Source organism: Phoca vitulina, unplaced genomic scaffold (assembly GCF_004348235.1).
Source record: "Phoca vitulina isolate PV1807 unplaced genomic scaffold, GSC_HSeal_1.0 scaffold20, whole genome shotgun sequence".
NCBI classification, from domain to species: domain Eukaryota; kingdom Metazoa; phylum Chordata; class Mammalia; order Carnivora; family Phocidae; genus Phoca; species Phoca vitulina.
Window position 1 is genome coordinate 29620799 of NW_022589723.1, and position 18479 is coordinate 29639277.

General features: G+C 39.0%; 1 protein-coding gene across 15 annotated transcripts in view; it reads right to left on the reverse strand.

The window, feature by feature from the left end:
• Positions 1 to 18479, reverse strand: part of HERC1 (HECT and RLD domain containing E3 ubiquitin protein ligase family member 1) — a 188049-nt gene that overhangs the window by 14699 nt on the left and 154871 nt on the right. For all 15 annotated transcript variants that reach the window (XM_032417640.1, XM_032417641.1, XM_032417652.1 and 12 more), the window contains 15 exons: positions 16895 to 17025; positions 15926 to 16125; positions 15436 to 15541; positions 13805 to 13951; positions 13136 to 13237; positions 11493 to 11666; positions 9920 to 10213; positions 8210 to 8275; positions 7934 to 8059; positions 6553 to 6691; positions 5329 to 5510; positions 4334 to 4489; positions 3481 to 3603; positions 2148 to 2250; positions 430 to 599 (listed from right to left, as the gene is read on the reverse strand). In XM_032417640.1, coding sequence (XP_032273531.1) covers positions 430 to 599; positions 2148 to 2250; positions 3481 to 3603; positions 4334 to 4489; positions 5329 to 5510; positions 6553 to 6691; positions 7934 to 8059; positions 8210 to 8275; positions 9920 to 10213; positions 11493 to 11666; positions 13136 to 13237; positions 13805 to 13951; positions 15436 to 15541; positions 15926 to 16125; positions 16895 to 17025 — 2219 coding nt within the window. The remainder of the gene's footprint in view (positions 1 to 429; positions 600 to 2147; positions 2251 to 3480; positions 3604 to 4333; positions 4490 to 5328; positions 5511 to 6552; positions 6692 to 7933; positions 8060 to 8209; positions 8276 to 9919; positions 10214 to 11492; positions 11667 to 13135; positions 13238 to 13804; positions 13952 to 15435; positions 15542 to 15925; positions 16126 to 16894; positions 17026 to 18479) is intronic.

Genomic DNA, 18479 nt, shown 5'->3' on the forward strand with positions numbered 1-18479 from the left:
AAAAAAAAAAAAAAAAAAAAAAAAGTGTTGTTTGATTCTTTCCATGTTCCAGATCAACTGATGCTCCCAGGACCTAATCTCACATATTACCACAATAAAAACGATGATGATGATAGTAGCAAATACCTATAAAGTTGCTGCTTACTATGTGCCCTTAATGAGTGTAGACACACACATATACTCAGTTAATTCCCTTAATCACTTTGCGATACCATCAGATTTTTTTTAAACCATGGTATAATACTTACTTGGCCACAATCAAGAGAGAGACATGAACAACTGGACTTACAAATAAATCCGTCCCATGGCAAAGTGATGTGTGTGAGACATTGTGGTAGATCTTATGAGTTTCCTAGCCTATCTGTCTCCCAAATGAGGAACACTGTCACAATTCTAGAATATGAGAGGACAAGCAAGATAAATATTTACCTGCCCTTCTGAATTGCTCCCCCAGGCATATACATCTCCAGTTGATGCCAAAGCAAGTGTGTGCTCAGCTCCAACTGCCACATCTTCGATGACCACTCCAGCCAGGACAGGGACCTGCTGTGGTCTATTGTGATTGCGAGCACGTCCCTCTGGCAAGCCTATCAAGCGATCTGAAAAAACAGTAAGAGGAAATTTATGGACGGGACACCACAGTCTTATGTTTTCTAATGAGTCGTTTAACTTTTCTGGTGGAATAGCAATGACATATTTAACTCATGATGGCAAAAGCTGCCATTCTGATAAGGTATACTGGATCCTGAGTGAATGAAGTTTGAAACAGCACCTTTGCAAAATGTCACAGACTCCTTATTCATAAAATAAATAAATCTAAAATAGCAGCTTATTTCAAACCAAGAGGCACCTCCATTATCCTCCTATTTGAGAGGACCGGCACATAGTTAAGAAAGACCCTATGGTTCTTGCATTCTAAGAAAAGACATCACTCAACTTGTCTTGTCCTCAAACTTCTAGCCAACCTCTCCCTTTACCTTTGCTGCCCAACTTCTAGAAAGTGCAGGCCAGCCCCTGTTGCCACATGTCCTCTGGAACTGTTTGGCACGGCCACCTTCTGCAGCCTACCCTTCACTCTCACCACTGCACTGAGGCTATGTTCTCAAAAGCCAGGGGCAGCTCCTAACTGCCTACGGCAGCAGCGTCTTCTCAGGCTCTACCCCCAGAGCCCACATAACCTTCTGCTGACCTGTCCTCAGCGCCTCCTACCTGCAGAGACTCTGCACTATCCTGGCTCACTGGCTACCTCTCTCTCCATTCCTTTCAAAGCCAACGCTCCCGAGTCCTCCTTCTGTGCTCACCTGCCCTTTACTCATATTCTCCAGAATTCTATGCACTTCTTCTTTATTCTACACTCTCTCCCTGAGTTTCTTAAAGCCTATTAACATGGTTTTAAATACTATCATTATGCAAATCTATATCTCTATAACCAATCTCTTTGGAGTTCCAGATCCAAATCCCCAATAACTTGCTAGACATCTCCATACATATACCCTGAGTATATGGTCCCAATTCAATATGACCAAAACTAAGTTCCTTACCTAGTTCTCCAAAACCAGCTCCCTGTCCTCAGCGACATCGTTGTTCTGCCAAGACTAGAAATTTCCCTCATGACTTATTTCTTCCCCCTCCTATCTGCCTTACACACTTCTCAGTCACTACAACTTGCCAAGAAGTTCTACGTAAGAAGGTGAGTATATTGCCAGAAAATCACACTGTGGATGCTTGGATTAAGAACCCATTCAAGATCTGAACCCTGAATGCCTATGAATTCCTAAGACCCGAACTTCCATTCCCTGGAAGGGCTGGGGAATTGGACAGGATCCAGAGTAGCTCCGGTGGTCAAGAAGTGTTTAGGGCAGCACAGTGTAGGCAGCAGAAAGGAGGATGGGAAGGGCTTTGGCAGGGACTCTTCTAGCAAGAGCGAAGGCTTTGGCATGAGAGGCCATCAGCGGGGAGGAGAGTTTATGACAAAGTTCATGAAAAAGGAGAAAAGTAGCTAGTGAACGAAGGTCATAGTGGCCATTCATCACCCATAACAAAAAATAACTCTATTTAGAGCACTTTCTATAAAGCTGGAAGGCAAATGTTTCTATAATACATGTATACACAAAACAAGCAATGTTAATGCCTGGAAAATGCCTTACCTTGACCAAAGGTATACACATGACCATCTTTGGTCAATGCAACAGAAAACTGAGTTCCACAAGCAACCTTTTTTATTCCAATTCCACAAAGGACATCAACTTTCTGCAAAATATCAGTATAAAGCACAAACTTTAAAAAGGAAAATAAAAACACCTTTGAAGTTGCCTACTAGCATGTATAAACCCAAGGACTATCTTCTAATAAAAATACTCGTCACCTACCTGTTTCCACCCAAATCCACACTCCTAAATGTTATTTTCTCACACTGCTCTACAATTTATCTGAATTTGTGTGTCGGGGCGGGGGGGGGGGGGGGGGGGAGGAGTGTTAGGGAGGGGCATTTGACTAAAATCCCTGGGACCTCATGTGAGTGGAATCACTCCTCTGTGCAACAGGAACCAAAGAGAATCCTGTAGCCTTTTAAACAATACTATGAGACCATGTAAAGCCATGGGCTGCTCCCAGTTAGACTTTTTCTACTTTGAGAGACAGCTTCCTGGCACATCCTTAGCTGAATATTCACCAATCTAGCTATCAAGATATTACATATTATATATGATAGAGCATCGGGAGTTGAATATACATTAAATATTTGTAGATCATGCTGCTTGTTAAAGGTATTAGGAAAACCCACTGAAAGAACTGCACAGAAGGTCTTCCGCAGAGCCAAGAAACCTTCTGTAATGTGAATATTAGCTTCTAATTTATTGTTTTCTATATTTCCTTTTTATTATTTTTTAAAAGGCACATACTTGTATAAATTAGGGGTAATAATCCGCTAAAATGGCAGCTGCAAGCAGAAGGATACAAAAGATTGTTCAAGGTTCCCTCCCTCAGACACCCTGGAGATACATCTGTAACTATTTCTTCTTTACATGGGAGACAGTCCTGCATTGTTCAGCCGGTGTATGGGGACAAAGGCTTATCCTTGCACCATTTTTACATTCAGTTTAGCCATTAATGGCTTATTTAAAATCAAGATCTAGGGACGCCTGGGTGGCTCAGTCATTATGCGTCTGCCTTTGGCTCGGGTCCTGGGACCGAGCCCCGCATCGGGCTCCCTGCACAGCGGGAGGCCTGCTTCTCCTTCTCCCACTCCCCCTGCTTGTGTTCCCTCTCTCGCTGTATCTCTCTCTGTCAAATAAATAAATAAAATATTTAAAAAAAAATAAAATCAAGATCTAGAATGTTGGACGTTTAAGAGTAAGCAATAGACGCTTCTAAACTTCATTATGAATTACTAAAATGTTAAAGGTAAATTATTTCCAACTAAAAAGAAGCACTGACACAGACGAAAACTGCATTGTCTGAAACCCTAAAGGCAATACTGACCTGAGGGGAAGATTTTGCAGTGGAATTTCCTAAGCCTAGTTTTCCATAGTCCCCATCTCCAAAAGCCCACACCATGGAGCCATCAGCTGATACTGCCAACGTGTGGTTTAAGCCACATGCTACCTAAAGAAAGAACAGGGTATTCAGTAAGGCAAAATCATAGCACCTAAACCATGTATCTGTTTCCGGGGTTCTTCTCCACTTCAGTGAAAAGTTTGGCTATATATATTTTTATTTTAATTTCAGGGCCTCCTGCATATGTTAACAAAATGTGTCAATAAGAAAAAATTTCTAATGTCCACAAATGAAAAAATAACTTTCTTCTTTGAGGCAAAATCCTTCAAATATCTGTGGCTACCTTAGAATCAGAGAACATAAAAGAGGAAAGATGCGTAATGAGTCAAAAATACATCAGAGACAGCTTAAGGAATGGTAGAGAAAACGATAAAAGTATCTCCTTGTTAAGAGGTAATCTCAATGTGTACAGGACAAGTACTGCTTAAAAGCAGTAGTACCAATGATGCTGCAATTCAGCCACCTACTTCCAAACTACCAGATAGCAGTCACAGAAATCTGTAAGGCTTAAAGGTTTTATATCAAGTTGCATTATGGAGGGGGTTTTAAAACATGTGCATCCTGAATTAATGCTTTCGTTTGTCAAATATGACTTAAAATGTGAATTCTCACACTGGGAAAAAAAATCACGAAAAATGATCAAGTAGGTCAAACAAAATGTACATGAGGTTAAGTACAACTGATGATTCTTGTCTTCTTTAAAGGGCAGTGTCTCAGTGCACACAAAGGAAATAAGATACTATGACCAGACGGAACATATTATTGACTTATTCCATGCCTGTCCAATCTGATATCCCTCCAGTGCAGTCACTCTCTCTGGAAGTTTTTTGTTAGAGGTGTTTCCAAGACCCAGACGACCGTAGTCACCATTGCCGAAAGTGAACAGTTTGCCATCTGAAGTTACCACTGCTGAGTGCTTGAAGCCACAAGACATCTACAGACAGAACCAAGGAGAACAAAAAAATTTAAGAAGAGGCTATACTGAGAAAGAACGAAATCCGTCATTTTTGGTTATTAATATAGTAATAAACTTCACTGACAACTCAGGATCTTCAAGACCAGTATGTCCTACCTGCCCAAGTGGCCCTCCTGTTTCCCCAAGCCTGATCTCCCCATCATCCTCAGGAAGACCAAGCTAACCAGCCTCCCTTAGAAGAACTGCTGCTATGGCTTTAGCTGTGTACAGATGACCTAGATGTTACACGCGATAGTAAATGGGGAAATTCTTGTGAACTCTTTGGTGCTATGCAATTTTAGAATATCATCCTAGCTCTAGAGAGGAGTTTTATTCTTTTATAAACTGTGTTCCTAATATTTATAAATAAATACATCTGTAGAGTATATGCGCTGCCAAAGCGAGCACTAAATATATCTGTATAAAAAAAATATTATCCTAGATCACTAGTCGATTTTCCAGAACATGCATATGAACTCAACACTTGTAACAATAATGATAAATGTTAAGCTCTGCATTCAACCTATCGCTGTATCAAGAACTATGGGGCACGAGCTAAACCCCACTGTGTTTCTTCCAAGCACCTGAAGTATCCCATCCTGGGCCACGGAACTGGCTCAGGAAAAGGGAGTCCGTTCTATTACCAAAGCCATTCAAATTCCTAATAAACTCAAGGATGAACAACCAAAAACAGCAGATCTCTTGTAATGACTCATAATATATTTTTACTATCATTTCCTGTTACTTAAATTTGAGAATACTATTCAACAACTAGTATATTTATATTCAAAGGCAAACTGATCCATGTCCTGCCTGACCTGCACCACTTCTTCTCCTTGTAAGGCCTCGATCTGCCTGGGGCGCCGCTGCCTGTCGCTGTTCCCGTGGCCGAGTTTGCCATAATCACCATCTCCCCAGCTAAAGACCTCTCCACTTTCAGTCAGGGCCATTGAGTGCCCATCAGAACCACAAGAAGTCACCAGCTGGGTCACCACAAATCCTGGAACAGAGCAGAAAGCCAACAAGAATCACTGGCTGGTAAAACTCTTTACATGCAGCTGCTACAGAATACTCTTAGCATGAAAAAATACCAAAATGTCTTAGAAAGAAAGGCAACGTCTTTAATATTAAATCAAATTTGAAGCCATAACCTAGTAAATTGGGAGCAGTCACATAAAATGATGATGACAAGGAAGAAAAGGAGGGTGACAGGGTCAGTTACAGTCATCAAGGCCTATGTTCTAGCCACTCCTAGAAATGCTTTACCTGGAATGTCTCCTTTTCTACTTTCACATGGAACCTATGAGGCAGATATTATCATCACCACTTTTACAAATGGGCTAACCGAGTCACAAAGAGGTCTAGTCTAGTTTGTGCAAGGTCCTAGAGGCAGGATGCAATAGTACTGAATAGAACCCTGCCCTCCCATCCCCACTGCTGTGCTCTGGGAGGAAGAGATCTCAAGGAAGAGAACTCAGAACTATTTCAGAATTGGTTCTGAACTCATTGTTACTTGTATGTTTTTACTGAAAAAACCTTCTTTGCTCTCTTTGTAGGCTCTGGAGTCAGTAAAAGTTGACTTAAGAAACAAGCCAGGAGCTCCTGCAGTGGATTCTCCAGACGTATTCTTTTTCCAAGTCAGAGAACTCTGACAGAGATGCCCTGTAAAGTCCTTAGTACATTTGCACATTTCCATATAAATTTATTTTTACTTTTTAGGAAACACATGCATGATTATTACTGCTATTAATAGTTGCCTAATTACAGTTTCGCAATTTTAAAGAATTTGTTTACAATCTTCAGTAGGTCTTAGAATAGTTATTTATATCACTGAATTCAAGCACTGCCATGATAAAGAGCTTGCAAAATAACATAGCTTAAAATATGGAAATCAGGCTGTACATCCTAAATGAGAATCTAAAGAAGTGAAAACCCTCTATGACTCTATCTAGCAAAGGTTTGAGATTAAGTTCCAACATAAGCTAACATTCCTATAGTTAGACCATAGTCTCTGACCACCTTTTAACTGAGGATAATGTTACCTTGTAGGGCTGAAATAACTGTCAGCACATGAAGGTCATCTGAATTTCCTTGTCCCAATCTGCCATAACTTCCTTCCCCACAAGCCAACACTGTGCCATTGGCCTGGATGACAAAGGTGCAATTCTGACCACATATGACCTAGGATAAAAACACACAAATATATTATCCTTTATTATATAGCTTTAACACTTAGAATGATTCTGTGCATACCTAGGATACCTTTATTAATTCTTCTATCCTTTCACTAAAGAGTATGGGGTTCCTACAAGCTCTTGATTATTATAAAACTGCTTACTTAACAAAGAGATGTATGAGGCTCATTGGACTATTTAAAATCATTTAGAACTATCTTATCTACAGGGATTTCAGCCAATTGTGCAGAGTTTATTTATTTATTTTAAAGATTTTATTTATTTGAGAGAGAGAGAGAGCATGTGCATATGAGGCAGGGGTAGGAGTTCAGAGAGAGAAGGAGATAATATGGAGCAAACTCTGCACTGAGCGCAGAGCCCGATGCAGGGCTCAATGTCACAATCCCAAGACTATGACCAGAGCTAAAATCAAGAGTCAACAGACACTTAACCAGCTGAGCCACCCAGGTGCCCCAATTGTGCAGGGTTTATTTATTTATTTATTTTTAAAGATGTATTTATTTATTTATATAAAATTTATTTATAATAAATTATAATATATAATAATAAATAAATAAATAATAAATAATAAATAAATAAATATTTATTTATTTATTTATTTGTCAGAGAGAGTGCGCACAAGCAGGGGGAGTGGCAGGCAAAGAGAGAAGCAGACTCCCCACTGAGCAAGGAGCCTGACGGCGGACTTGTTCCCAGGACCCTGGGATCATGACCTGAGCTGAAGGAAGATGCTTAACTGACTGAACCACCCAGGCATGGGTGAGGGGAAATACACAAGAAAAAGGAGTGCATCCTGGGACTTACTAAGGCGGAGAAGAATGGAAGAGAAAGCAGTGGCCTGAGAGAGGGTTTGGAAATATACTACCACGATTATTAGAGGAGGAGAGGGGTATCAATGAAATCTAGCTAAAGATCCCTGTAAGTTAATGACCACAAAACAGAATCAATAATTAGGAGTATGTTAACTTCTACACATATGTACTAGGCAGGCCTAATGCATCATGATGTTAATTCATTACACCTGAAAGCAAGAAAAATTTAGAACTTATTAACAAAATTTAAGTCTGATAAAAACCCTAGAAAGCTTTATTTAGAAGGTATACATCATGACTTTGTTTAGTTATTCCTCAATAGATTACACAACAGATAAACTTTATCTGACAGCAAGGAAATTAGAATTGTTAAGAGTTCCGAAGTTTCTTCCTCACTTCTTTACCCTGTTAGTTACCTGTTGGGCCTGTGAGAATGAGGGAGCTGCTGCAGGGACCATTACATTTCTTCCCGCTTCTGCCAGCTGTCCATGCCTGCCAGCACCCCACAGGTAGACATCACATTTACCTCCCAGGTGCCAATCCTAGAAGACCACATTCATCTCAAAATTAGACTCAACCATTCCTTCTAACAAACATGGGCCGGCCTCTATAAGAGACACCAGGTTACAAACAAACAAGCATTTAGTATCAGAAGATTTAATTAGAACCACCATATAGCTATCTTTACTGACCTCAGGTCTGGAAGTTGCCCAAGACATAATTTGTTCATCCATGCCATTAATCCATTTACTGTTATCCTGCAAGACACAGCAAACATCAGGATGAATCTTAATAAATCCTAATCAAGATTTATGTTTTTTTTAGAAAATAAATAAATAAATAAAATAGCCCCTCCAACATGGGGCCTGAACTCAGGACCCTGAGATCAAGACCTGAGCTGAGATCAAGAGTTGGATGTTTAACGGACTGAGCCACCCAGGCACCCCAAGATTTATCTGTTATTAATTAACTAAGTCTTCTTTCCATAAAAGAACTTAGTAAATACTTTAAGAAAATTTTTTTAATACTTTAAGAAATTACGAGCAGTTTTATAATCATGCCAAACTTGACTATGCATTGTTAATATTTCCCTTTCTCATAAACACTTCACAATCAACTATCACTATCACTATCACACTGGCGATTCAAAGTTAACCATTTAGGTTTTCTGAGCACCAACAGGTTCAAGGTCACGTGCAGGAGTCACCACCCCCGTGAACTTGCTGTACAGCAGCAGGCAGGTCACTTCATCTTTCTAGGCTTCAATTTCCTCATCTAGGAAATGAAAGATTTGGGGCAAACAGGCTCAAAGGACACTTTTTTAAAAAAAAGATTTTATTTATTTATTTGAGAGAGAGAGTACATGAGAGAGTGCAAGTTGCGGGGTGGGCAGAGGGAGAGGGAGAAGCAAACTCCCCGCTGAGCAGGGAACCCGACACGGGGCTCCAATCCCAGGACACCAAGATCATGACCCAAGGTGAAGGAAGATGCTTAACCGACTGACCCACCCAGGCACCCCAGAAGGACACTTCTTAATTAAAACTGTATTTTAGGGGCACCTGCGTGGCTCAGTCAGTTAAGCATCTGCCTTTGGCTCAGGTCATGATCTCAGGGTCCTGGGATCGAGCCCTGCGTCGGGCTCCCTGCTCAGCAACGAGTCGTCTTCTCCCTCTCCTCCCCGCTCGTGCTTGCTCTATCTCTGTCTCTCTCTCTCTCAAATAAACAAATAAAATCTTAAAAAAATTTAAAAAAATTATATTTTATAGCTATAAAGAAATTATCTATATTTAGATAATTTCCCTCAATTCATACTTGTTTTATATCTATATTTTTGTATTCAAATGTCTGCGTATGTAAATCTTAACTAAGTAAATAGGTTGTCAGGTCAGCCACCGGCCTGCTCTGTCTACACAGGCATCTCATCTACATCAGAGTTTCTACATCTGGATGCTCCCAAATACAATCAAAGAAATGACAACTGGAATGCTGTTCTTCTGTATTCTCATTTTATGGTGATTAAAACATGATTAAAGTGGCAAATAATTTAGAATCTTTATGTGGAATAAATCCCCCAGGATAACCCAGGAAAAGATATTAAAATATGTATAAAATCAGATACTAAACAAGGAACCTATGGACAAAAAGTGAGAAAATATGGGACTTTGTCACCGAAAGCCACCAAGTTTACAGGAACTTCACAGTTCTTGTATAAACAATCTTTGTCATCATAGAGGGCTGCCGTAAGACTGAAAGTGACTACCTGAAAGCAAAATATTTTAAGTTTATCTAAGGGCATGCTTCTAGCTATCCAAGCTAGGAAATACTTACTGAAGGTCTGCTACTTGCTAAACACCCGTGATACAATCTCAGCTGTGAATAGTAGCAGCTCATACTATGCTTACCATTAGGAAGAGAAGTTCATCCTCTGGAACAGGCTCTAGATCAGGAACAGTAAAAGATTCTGGAAACTGTGCTCCATTGGTCAGGGCTTCAGCAGCCTTTATGGTGGTTGAGAAACATTCTAACCAGGCCCACTCATTTGGATTCCAGGATGCTGGGTCGGGGAGGCAGCTCTGGTGGTGTGGTGGCACTGGAGGGTTACATAACAGCTGATCCAGATGCAGTCCCACAGCAAGGGAAGCCAGACATTGCATGTAGGGGCTATGAACAAGCTGATCACCACAAACCACATGCGGCTAAGAGGAAATACAGGAAAGTCAAACTGAAGAGCCTGTACCAAATATGATAAATTAACCTACTGTATTCTAAAAACCTATAATTGTATTTTTTAAGTTTACTCTTTTTTTATACCTGAAATTAATATTACTCTGTATGTTAACTAAGTGGGATTTAAATAAAAACTTAAAAAAAAAAACAAAAACACAAAAAATTTATTTTTTTTATGATTTTTACTTTGAAATAATTTTTAGATACAACAGAGAGTTAGAGATAGTACAGAGAATTCCTGTAAATCCTTCATAACATCTTATATAACCAAGAAATTAATATTGGCTACAATACCAACTAAACCACAGGACTTTATTTGGTTTTCCCACTAATGCCCCTTTTCTGTTCCAGGATCCAATCCAGGACATCACATACATTTAGCAGTATATTTTCACTATAGTTTTTCGTGAATAGTAATAATAATGATAAGCAGATAACTAAACCACGACGACCTGCTCCCTTCTCACATTTCCTTCTTTACAAGAGAATCCTGGTAGCCATCAAGGGAGATCCCTCTTCCGTGGCCCTCCCTAACTGTGGCAGAGCAACTCTGTGAGACGCTGAGTGATTCAGAAAAGAAAACTTGGGCAAATACATCAGTGAAGTTAACTGGATGCAGTAACAGCTGATTGCATTAATGTAGCCTGGCCAAAAAAGAAGAAAAAAGCCCCAAAGAGCTCTGCCTAGGGGCAGCACACTGTGACTACTGAGGGCTGGAAGACCTGGATCACAGCCTGGGCTACAGGTCCAAATTCCCTTATTCCTCATTCTAGTATTGAAGGACGCTACTCAGTTCAGCCTTACCTCTTCCACTAAACTTTCCACATGGATTCACCCGATAAACAATGTTCACCCTGACACCTATATCCACCCCACACCTCCCAACTTCAGGATGGCAAAACCACACAAAAATAAATTTATGGGTCAGAAAAGGGAAGATGATACTCTGCAGCACAGGTATTGTAAGAAGTTTTGGAGTGAATAAGTAATCTGAAAAAAAAAATTATACAAACACTATACAAATTTGAGGGTTATTTTAAAATTTTACTCCCATTAAAATAAAGTAAAAGCAGGCTGAGGATTACTGAACAACCATTTTAGACATGACTTAACTGTATCTGATTCTGCCAAATAGCCCCACTCATTTTCCTCAGACTTTATGCTCTTGAGGAATAAACTCAAAGCTGCAATTTAAATTCCGGAGCAGCAATCATCTGTAGGTCTGCGGCAGTGAGTGTCATCAGTTACCTTTTCATAGGCATACTGCTCCTGAAGCATCACGGGTAGCCGCTCCAGAAATGCTCTCATGCAGGGAGCCATGTTTAATCCCAGAACACCCTGCTGTTTCAGTGCTGTCCTACAGGTTGCTAAAACGTGATTGGCGGCAGCCCATTCTGCTGTACAATTCACGACCAAAACATCCTGATGGAAAACAAACCATGCCGTGTGATATGTTTGTTTAAGTAAAAAATAAAAGAGAGAATTTTATTAGTGAAATTCTTTCCAGTTACTTCATTGAACACTTTTGCTGTTTGGGACATTTTATGCTGTACCTTTAATACCTATGAACTTCAAAATATCCTAAATGTTGTCTAAGTAAAAACAAGTGAATAAGAATAACCATAAAAATTTTTTTTTTTTTTTTAATTTATTTATTTGACAGAGAGAGAGATAGTGAGAGAGGGAACACAAGCCGGGGGAGTGGGAGAGTGAGAAGCAGGCTTCCCGCGGAGCAGGGACCCCGATGTGGGCCTCGATCTCAGGACCCCGGGATCATGACCCGAGCCGAAGGCAGACGCTTAACGACTGAGCCACCCAGGCGCCCAACCATAAAATTTGTGAGCTACCTTGCATTTGCTGATTCTCCTTAAAAAGAGACATGTGAATTCGTTACTATTTCACAGGACTTGGAGGACAAGGTATCTAGGATATTTCAAAAGCGTGACATGACACGAGGGTACCAGAGGAAGGAGTCCTCTGCCCGCTGCGGGACATATCTGCAAGAGAAGCAGCACTGTTCTAATTGTGGCTCTAGGATTTATTCTACAAAGGCCACCATTGCCTTGGCTCTGATTCTATATTTTACTTCTAGTAAGACTGTTCATGCAGGTTTACAGTTCAATTTAAAAATCTTTTAACTAATAAAATGTAAATTAAAGTAGCACCTTGGCTTCTATTCATTAAGGGTATAAACAGGAAGACTGCAGGAGATAATGTCATATCAGAATTACTTCACAGCAGGGGGCTACTATTTTTTTTTTTTTAACTAGAATATTACATTTGAAAGCCAAGATACATTTTGTATACTTGAGTTAAATGTCTTTGGTCCTCCTTTTTATTTATTTATTTATTTATTTATTTTAAGATTTTATTTATTTGACAGAGACAGAGATAGCGAAAGCAGGAATACAAGCAGCGGGAGTGGGAGAGGGAGAAGCAGCCTTCCTGCCGAGGAGGGAGCCTGATGGGGGACTCGATCCCAGGACCCTGGGATCATGACCTGAGCCGAAGGCAGATGCTTAACGACTGAGCCACCCAGGCGCACAGTCCTCCTTTTTAGAAAAAATTCTTTTGAGACAGTTTAGTGCTACCTCAAAAAATCATGGCAGAAAGTAAATATCCACTTTATAACTTCCAGTGGAAATTAAATTGTTCAATAATTAAACATTTTCACCAAAGTCTAGGGTATAGTAGGAAGAGTACTAGATTACAAATCAGGAGGCCTAGGCTAGTTTTCCTCCTATCACTAAATAGTTATATTATCTTGGGCAAGTAATAAGCTCTCTGGCTATCAGTTTTCTCCTCTTTTACGTAAAGTGGGCTGCTTAGACTATAATTCTAAGGTACCTAATAGACTTATACCCTAGAATTTAATGTAATTGCAAAATTACCTTTGATCTATTTGAGCAAGCAGCTACCCCAACATCTGGAATCCATACTGTGGTCTGAATAGCTCCAGAGCCTATCACAACAGTTTGCAAGACAGAGCCATCCTAAAATGAGATGTATTTATATCAGTACATATCACTTAACCTTGGTCTTTATTTTTTTTAAAAAAAGATTTATTTGTTTTGAGAGAGAGAGTATGCACACAAGAGCGAGTGGTGGGGGTGGGGGGTAGAGGCATGAGCAAGGGGAGAAGGAGAGGGAGAGAATCCCAATCAGACTCCCCGCTGAGCACAGAGCCCAGCTCGGGACTCAATCCCACAACCCCGAGATCATGACCTGAGCCAAAACGAAGTCAGATGCTTAACCCACTGAGCCACCCAGGCGCCCCAGTCCTTATTTACATTTTAAATTTATACTTCACATTCACAAAAACATATTCTAAAATCTACACCAGCTAAATTTAGCAATGTCCAATTACATAGCTACTCTCCAATTTTCTGGGGTCTTTTCTAGATGACTTTGAAACTATATCAATAAGAAAAATTAAAGGGTAGAGAATTTTGAGAAGAGTTTCTTGAATGTCCAAGATAGTAGCACACAAAATATTCCTAAGATTAGTTGGGTTAAATTTTATCATATATAAGTTATAAAAATAACATCTATATTCTTACCCTTAAAGACCAAATGTTCATGAGCCCACCTAGTCCACCAGACACGAGGGCCAACCCATCAGAACTAAAGGCAACAGTCCGGACAGGGGTGATGTGTCCCCGCAGCTGATAAACACACTTGGCTCCGGTTGATTTCCTATATCCATCCTGCAATTTATTTTTATTTTTAATATATATTGAAATTAAAACAAATTTATAGATTCAAGATTTAGAATTCATTCTTGAAAATTTTATATTTTATAATTTAGCATAAAATTGGGTAGGAGGGAAGGGTAACTCTCTCTTAAGGTTTAGCTTGAGAAAATAATAAAATATCAACCTGGTTCTCCTTTGCTCCTTTGAAGCTGAGTTTCATCTTTTTTTGACACACTTCAAGTAAATTTCCTATTCTTCAAACTGGCAGAAATTACATTTCTAAAGCCTGACATTTCTAAGTTTTAATTATCCCTCAGAGATAGAAAAATTCTAACTTATGCTTTTTAATGAGTGTTTTAATTTTTAAATTTAGCTTTATGTAATTTTCATTTTTAGCGCCTAAAATTCATGAATTGCACATGTTGGTTCTCTATTAACCAGGTACTTCTTTTTGTTGGCCGATGGCTCTGACTGCCACATGGTGTCTATTTTCATGTTTGCTGTGCAGGTTTTAGAAGTGAGATAGGTGAGGCCTATCCAAAGGTCTACTGTCTAGCACAAAGAGCAAATCAGATTTATCTCTAGTGCTTTTCCACCTCCACTTCTGTGACATTTTCCTTCCATTAGTGAGCTATTTACTTCTCCCTCTTCACCCCTTTCTCCTTCTTCCTTCTAGTTTTGATGGAGTATAATACCAGATGTATTTATTTACCCAAAGATGACATAGGGCATATTTCTTCCAGGGGTATTTGTATCATGAGCAAAAGAGAGAGCAACAGAGGATGCAAACTGTTAGCTCAGGGAGGCCATTTGACTGGCCACCTGGTGTTTTAAAGAATTTTAAGTCAGGTGCCAAGGTTTAGTATTGGGAGATTTTACTTAAAACACTGGATTTTTTACTTTTTTCAGAAAAAAATGAGACAATCTGGTAAAAATAGTCTCATTTCTGGAGGGTGACAATCAAGTCTGTGGCAGCTGTGTCCTTTATAGAAAGCATGCATACTTCTAGGTTTTTTGTTTGTTTTTACCCTCTCCACACCTCCAACTCCTAGCTTCTAGATGGCCCTGTAAGCATCTATCTGAATTTGTAACCTCTGTTTAAGTTAAAGGCATTATTCTTCATAGGTAGAATTCTGGTATCAGCAGGAGGTACTTTGGCTGGACGGGGCTGCTCCTGTGGTGCTATCTCACTATACCGAAGACTTAACTTACGACTTCTCTATCTGTAGTTTCCAATATATCCAGTCCCATAAATGATCACCACTCAATATTTCTTGAATATCTCACTTTAATAAGCAAACATGCTGTCCTGACTTATAAAAAATAAAGCTAATTCAGAAAACACACAAAATATGACAATTATTCATGTTTCCCTAATGGATCCTGCCCTTTTGCATACTAAGTATTGAGTATCTCAGTAATCACAGAGGATTACTTTGATAACATATACCATCTATGGTTTCAGATAAGATCTTCAAAAGCACCAGAACATTTACCTGGCAACTGGACTCCTGGTCCCACCATCCTTCTGAACTAGTCACACTGGTCTGTTGTATATCTTGTGGAATACGCCAAACACATACTAAGCCACTCTGACAGCCACTTAAAAAAATTGATCACATAAAACCAAAACATGTCAATATGCAAAGTAAATATATTTTCAAATAGCAATTAAGACCTGATAAAAACTACTACAATATTATTTTTAAAATTATTTATAATAGGTATGCTATAATCTTTTACAAGAAATACAAATAGAATCTATATTCTGCAACATCACACCCAGTTAAGGAGATCGCATAGCAAGTTCCACATTGGAAAACTGTTCTCTATTTGTGTAAGATCATCTTATGGTATTACACATTATAAGAACAGTAACGGGCAATAAGCCATTTAAGACTACTGTTACTAAGTAACAGTCTATACTTAATATAAAAATTAAGATACACACACACACACACACACACACACAAAATTACAACATACGTAGCCATCAGTAAATGCAATTTGGATCCTTTCCCTGGGAGGCTGCACCAAGCGATGCCGTTTACAATAGATGGATGGCAGAGTGAATGTAGACAACGCCAGCATCCTGAAATAGGCCCCCAGAGTTTCACATTTTCTTCTTTGGCACATGTCATAAGAATATGACCTGTTGGGTCCCACTTCATACTAACAAGAGTATCCTTAAAATGGTAGAAAGAGAAAAAAATCATGGTAATGCTTCCTTCACAAACACTTTAAACTCAGTAATTTATGACCTATACTTCCATCACTCAATTATTTTGAAATCAACATTTTATGCAAATAAGATACTGTCATTCCCAATCACTAGACCAACTCACCCTGTAATATAGTCTGCATTATATATATTTGCTGCAGCCAAAGTTCAGTAAATGTTAGCTGGATAAATGAATTATGAAATTCTGGTTCAGAAGGAATATTCATCTTTCATTAGCATTTTTAATAGTTTTATTGATTTGTAATCATTAAAATATGAAAAAGAAGAAACTTAAAAAAGAGGCACCCCTCATAACAAAATAGTGAATATGAGAATCTAAGACATATTGTGTGTTTATATGGTTGTCATCATTGTGTTCTGACACTTTTTTTATTTTTACCCTCCTTCAAACCTTCCAACTCCTGCCTTCATGCACTAATGCCTCTGTAATCATCAGAACCGGCAACCTCTTTTTAAGGTAAAGGAATCATTCTTCATAGATGGAGGTTCTAGCATTTGACAGGGTGTTTCTATTTCAGTTTTGGTTTTACTTCTTTCTTGGCTTGATGGCTTTCGTACATAGACTTTTCCATGCATATACACGGTCCAAAGACTTTAACAGTAGAATATCAAATCATAAGTGCCTGATGTAAAACAGTTTAAAAAAACTAGTACCAAGCAATACTATATAATAAAAAACAAGAAAAAGTAACCATCTGGTAAAGATGCTTTACCTTATGTGCATCAATTAGAACAATGCCTCCTTTCTCAAGTGGTTCTTTTGTTCCCAGTAACAACTTTCCATCAAAATATCCCACTGCAAATGGTCTATCTTCACTGAACCAAGCAATGCAAGTTACAGACACTAACATGGTAAAAAAAAAAATTTTTTTAAAGAAAAAAAGACGTTAAGTGACTCCTTTGTCATTGTCTAACTTAAGACAGATTTTGCAACAAATATATGCTACCACAACCACTGCAAGTAAGTTTCCAAATCTTTAATGCATTTATTAGACAAAAGATAGGCTAAGAGCAGGGATTCTGGGTAACCCACTTTAAAAGTGTTACTTATTTACTTATTTGAAAAGATTTTATTTATGGGACAGAGAGAGAGAGAGAGAGAGAGCATGAGCACATGCACAAGCAGGGGGAGTGGCAGGCAGAGGGAGAAGCAGACTCCCTGCTGACCAGGAAGCCTGATGCAGGCTCAATTCCAAGATCTGGAGATCATGAACTGAGCCAAAGGCAGACACTTAACCGACTGAGCCACCCAGGTGCCCCTAAAAGTGTTATTTATAAGTGATAAGGACTACCCTCATTTTTAATCTTTCATTTTTTTCAGGTGATTATTGAAAAATTAAATTTCCTTGCTGATTCCAAGTCAATGTACTGGCCTCTTTCCTTTTGGACCGAATCTACCATGAAACTGAGAAATGAAATAACCCAAGTCATAGAAAGAAAATTACCTGTCCCTTCTTTTGCTTAATATTCCCTACTCAGTGTGTTTCCATATTCTACCTTACATGTCCCATTTCTAACAATCTATATTCATATTTGCTTCTTTAAATACATATAACCCTGGAAGGCTATAAGAGAGGTAAAAAAAAAACAACAAAAAACCCAGTGTTTATCTGTGGGAGTAGAATGGGGACATGGGAACTGAGTAGGTGGGAAAAAGACTTTTCACTGTTTATCTTTTTAAACTTTAAAATTTTTCAACCCCATAAAGGCATTACCGATTTAAAAAAATTAAATTAGGGGCGCCTGGGTGGCTCAGTCGTTAAGCGTCTGCCTTCAGCTCAGGTCATGATCTCGGGGTCCTGAGATCGAGCCCTGTATCAGGCTCCCTGCCCGGCAGGAAGCCTGCTTCTCCCTCTCCCACTCCCCCTGCTTGTGTTCCCTCTCTTGCTGTGTCTCTCTCTGTCAAATAAATAAAATCTTAAAAAAAAAAAAAATTAATTAATTAATTTAATTAAACAAACAAAACAAAACAAAACTCATTCTACTCTGTTAATAGAATACCATGTAAGCTGGGACTGTGATCTGTGAAATGTTCCAATCCCCCAAAACAACTAACTATGTAGTAAGATAGGCCTAGGCATCCAAAGGAAACACAGAGAAAATAAATGAAGGTAGACTTCCTACTATTTCTTGTCACACCAGGAACTTCCCTCTGCCTCCTCCCATTTCCTCAATTTCACCTCTACCAATGATTATAATTTTTTTCTCTTGGACATTCCTAACTTTCAAGGGAGACTTGGAGCCCTACTCTAAGTGTTCAGATACTTACACAAAGGATGAATGACTAATATAATACTA